Source organism: Plectropomus leopardus, unplaced genomic scaffold (assembly GCF_008729295.1).
Source record: "Plectropomus leopardus isolate mb unplaced genomic scaffold, YSFRI_Pleo_2.0 unplaced_scaffold27439, whole genome shotgun sequence".
In the NCBI taxonomy this organism is placed as follows: Eukaryota; Metazoa; Chordata; class Actinopteri; order Perciformes; family Serranidae; genus Plectropomus; species Plectropomus leopardus.
The window spans coordinates 1-3,588 of NW_024629867.1; the positions used below are offsets into that span (position 1 = coordinate 1).

The 3,588-nt window shown below is 43.6% G+C and overlaps 1 protein-coding gene across 1 annotated transcript; it reads right to left on the reverse strand.

Annotated features, from left to right (window-relative positions):
* Nucleotides 1-2,285: 2,285 nt before the first annotated feature.
* Nucleotides 2,286-3,582, reverse strand: LOC121937776 (GON-4-like protein). The gene is made up of 5 exons (XM_042481098.1): nt 3,550-3,582; nt 3,303-3,446; nt 2,818-3,044; nt 2,564-2,666; nt 2,286-2,485 (listed from the first exon to the last, which is right to left on the reverse strand). Exons 2-5 carry the CDS (start codon nt 3,309-3,311, stop codon nt 2,396-2,398), a joined length of 429 nt encoding a protein of 142 aa, XP_042337032.1. The 5' UTR covers nt 3,312-3,446; nt 3,550-3,582; the 3' UTR covers nt 2,286-2,395.
* Nucleotides 3,583-3,588: the final 6 nt, after the last annotated feature.

A 3,588-nucleotide genomic window follows, 5' to 3' on the forward strand; every position in this document is an offset into this window, starting at 1 on the left:
TCTTTTTTTTCTTTTGTAGAAATAAAAACAAGCTAAAAGAAAGGGGGAAAAGCCAAACCTTGTTGAAAGAAAGAAAATAAATTGCCAAAAAGTTTTGAAGTTAAACAAAAATTAGGAAATGCCAATAAATTTTAACAAAAAAAATCCAAACATTTTCAAAGAAAAATAAATTATCGACCAAAAGAATAAAATGTTTCAAGAGAACAAGGTGGCCAAAAATTTTAAAGACAAAAATGTAGAAAAAACAAAATAGACTTTTTGTTTGTTTGTTTTGAAAGAAAACCTGCTTTTGTGTTTTCTATAAAAATCTGTGGTAAATTAAATATAAACAGCCGTTTAAAGTTGTATTTCCCTCCTCTAAAGCCAAAATAAAAAAGGTGCTGTAAGGTTTATTCAACACGCCTCCCCCTTTGTGCACCACTCTCTTCCCTCTAATAAATAACCAACAGTCCCTAGTATGAACTGGTGAAAGCAGCCCAAACTCTGCTTGAAGTTACGAAGGATGTTTTTGTACCAAACTGAATAAATTCAGATGATACTGAACTTTATGTTGTTAAATTCATCATTTTTTTTCGATTATAAATAAAGACTAAAAAAATCTGAGGAATGTTTTGAAAATGACGTAAAAAAGTTTTATTGAAGCCGCTGACCTTCGTTCATTCAGGCAGATTCAGTATGAATAAAACCTTCACAGATATGAACGGCACACAACACGCACACACAAGGCCGCTAGGAATCATGGGAATCAGGCGCTTTGACCCCGGTGCATCATGGGAGAGGAAAGCTCTCAGAAACGCTCGATCAGCAGAATTTTCAGTCTCAGAGTTAAACTGAAGGAGTTAAATTAAAGTTAAATTCCCTTTTAAACCTCACGGCACTTTTCTTAGTATTTAACTCTCTGAAACCGGTTTGATTTATTTAGAAAACGTGGCAAAAAATTAATGAGCAACTTAGAAAGAAATCTCCTGAAAACTGCAAGAATGAATAAAAGGCGACGAGAAAAATGAGCTGAAAAAGAAGACAGAAGGAGGGAGAGGAAACGCAGAGACTGAAGAAGAAAACGCCGTGTTTCACGTCTCGGCAGAGATGAATCTGTGTTCGGAGCCTCCTCAGGGCTCAGCCAGTGCTCGGGCCTCTTTAACCCTCTGAATCACGTCAGATTTTGTGGGTTTCAAAGGGTTAAACAGGACGTTTGTGTTCCTGAAACATGTTTGTTTGTTGGTTTGTTTCTGCTGAAATCTAAAGAAATCTAATGAGGAAACAAAGTGGTTCAGTTCTCGCCGAGACGCCGTTTAAACCCAGAAACTCCTTGAAGACAAGAACCAGAACCAGAACCAGTGTGGTACTGATTCTTCCTGGTTCTGCTGCTCAGCAGGTGGAACGTGTGGAACTCGTAAACTTAAAAGTGAATCTGAAGTTTCAGCAGACAAAGAGTTAATTAAAAGAAATGGAGTATAATAACTATAAGAACCAAAGAAAGAACGTGAGAGAACGAGTTGAAATGTTGCGACAGGTATTTGTGTTTCCTTCTTGGCTCCGCCTGCTGACCTCAGAGTGGGCGGGGCCTCCGTGAGGTCAGAAGAGATAAATTAAAAATAAATAATCATTAAATATAAATAAAGACGGTGAAACAATCTGATTGGTCAAGAACACTCCAGCTGGTTCCTTCAAACAGACAGTTTTGTGGTTCTGTCAGCTGATCTCATGTCAAAGTTCAGTTCTTGTCGTGAGTTTATAGAATCAAACACCTGAAGAACGTCAGAACCACTGAACATGTTCTCAGGACTTCAGAGTTCATTCACGGTCATGATAGAACCGTTCCACTGAGTCCTGCTGGACGAGCTGCTGTAGTCCAGAACAGTTGCTGTGAACAGCAGAACATCAGTGGAACATTCTTCAGATCAGTGACATAGAGAGGAACACGGAGCACGTTCTTCAGTCCTGTCTGACGATCTGTGCAATGAGTAAAATAAGTTTCGTAGTAGTTCAGATGAGAACATTCAGTCTTTGTTCTGACTTCAAGTTTGTAGGATCTTTTCTTCAAACGTTAGAACCACTGAACACACTCCATCAACACACCTGGAAGACATTTTTAAGTCATTCTCAGGAGTTCATGTTAGAACCCTTCCACTGAGTCCTGCTGGATCACTGACACCAACCCTGAGTATCTAGAACCGTGTTTGAATGCAGAACGTCTTCATCTGGTTCTGGAACAAACACAGGTCTAAGACTGTGGATCCTCTTGAAGAACCCCTTACAATCTTCTGGAGACCTCTAGAACTCTGGAAAACTCTTACTGACTCTCTGGAGAACCTTCAGATCAGCGTTGTGGTTCTGTCAGCTGTTTGTTTTAATTCTGTCATATCTGGTTCACATCTCCTCTCTGATTGGCTGATCAGTCCCGGGCGTCCTGCCTGCTGATTGGCTGTCCCTTCTGGAAGGCGGAGTGGAAGAGGGTCATGAGGTCGTGGAAGCGGCAGCTCACCTGCAGGAAACAGAAGCTTTAAAACCTGCAGAAGAAGAAGAGGAGCGGAGTGCGTCCTGAGGCCCCGCCCACTCTCACCTGGTGGGCGGTCTTGTTTCCCAGCTGGGTGGAGACTTGTCTGAAGGTCCTCTGATTGGCTCCCCGCTGCTGACAGGCGGTCAGGATGGCACGGTCCGCCTCGCTGAGAGAGGACAACAGGAAACTTTAGGAGACGACAAAATAAAAGCTTGTGTTTTCTGCCGACGGATCAGAGTGACGGACACGGAGAGGACGTGTGTGTGTGTGTCTCAGTGTGTGTGTGTGTGTGTGTGTGTGTGTGTGTGTGTTGTCACCGTGTCCAGATGACGACTTTCTCTCCGTTGGAGCTCCTGGAGATGTTTTTGGCACAGACGGCTCGCTGCGTTCTCTTCCTGTTCCTGTCTGGAGGATTCTGGGTAGCGCGGTCCGTCTCCGTAGTCTCTGAGCTGGTTGCTATGGGCGACGGCTGCCCGTGAAGCTGCTGGAAGAAGTCCCAGAATTCCTGCTGCAGGTGGGCGTGGCTACTGAGCAGAGCGGAGACCTGAGAGAGACAGAGCAGCTCAGAGTATTTTATTGATTATTGTATTTATTATCAGTTATTTATCAATAGTTCTTGTCAGTTCAGGAAAAATGTTCACTCAGCTTCACTCGAGACATAACTAAACACATTTTAATGAATTATTATACTTACTGATACATATACTTATACTTATTATTATACTGAGACTTCTTATTTTTTAGGTCATTTTGGTTTTTTCGTTTTTCAATCAATAATAACAGAGATGATGTCATCGTCTACCTGCTCCATGTGCTCAGGTGAGGGGGCGGAGCTTCCCTGCAGCACTGACACGACCTGCTGGTAGGGGGAGGAGCCTTCCCCCAGACTCCGCCCGAGTCGCCGTAGAAACCTCCGGCTGCGTTCAAACAGCTGCTGCTCCACCAGCTAACAGAGACACCACAGAAGAAGAGAGGTCACTGTGAGGTCAGAGTGATGTCACTGTGAGGTCACTGTGAGGTCAGAGTGAGGTCACTGTGAGGTCACCCACCAGCCCGCAGCGGCGCGCCTGGCGTCGGCTCAGGAAGGC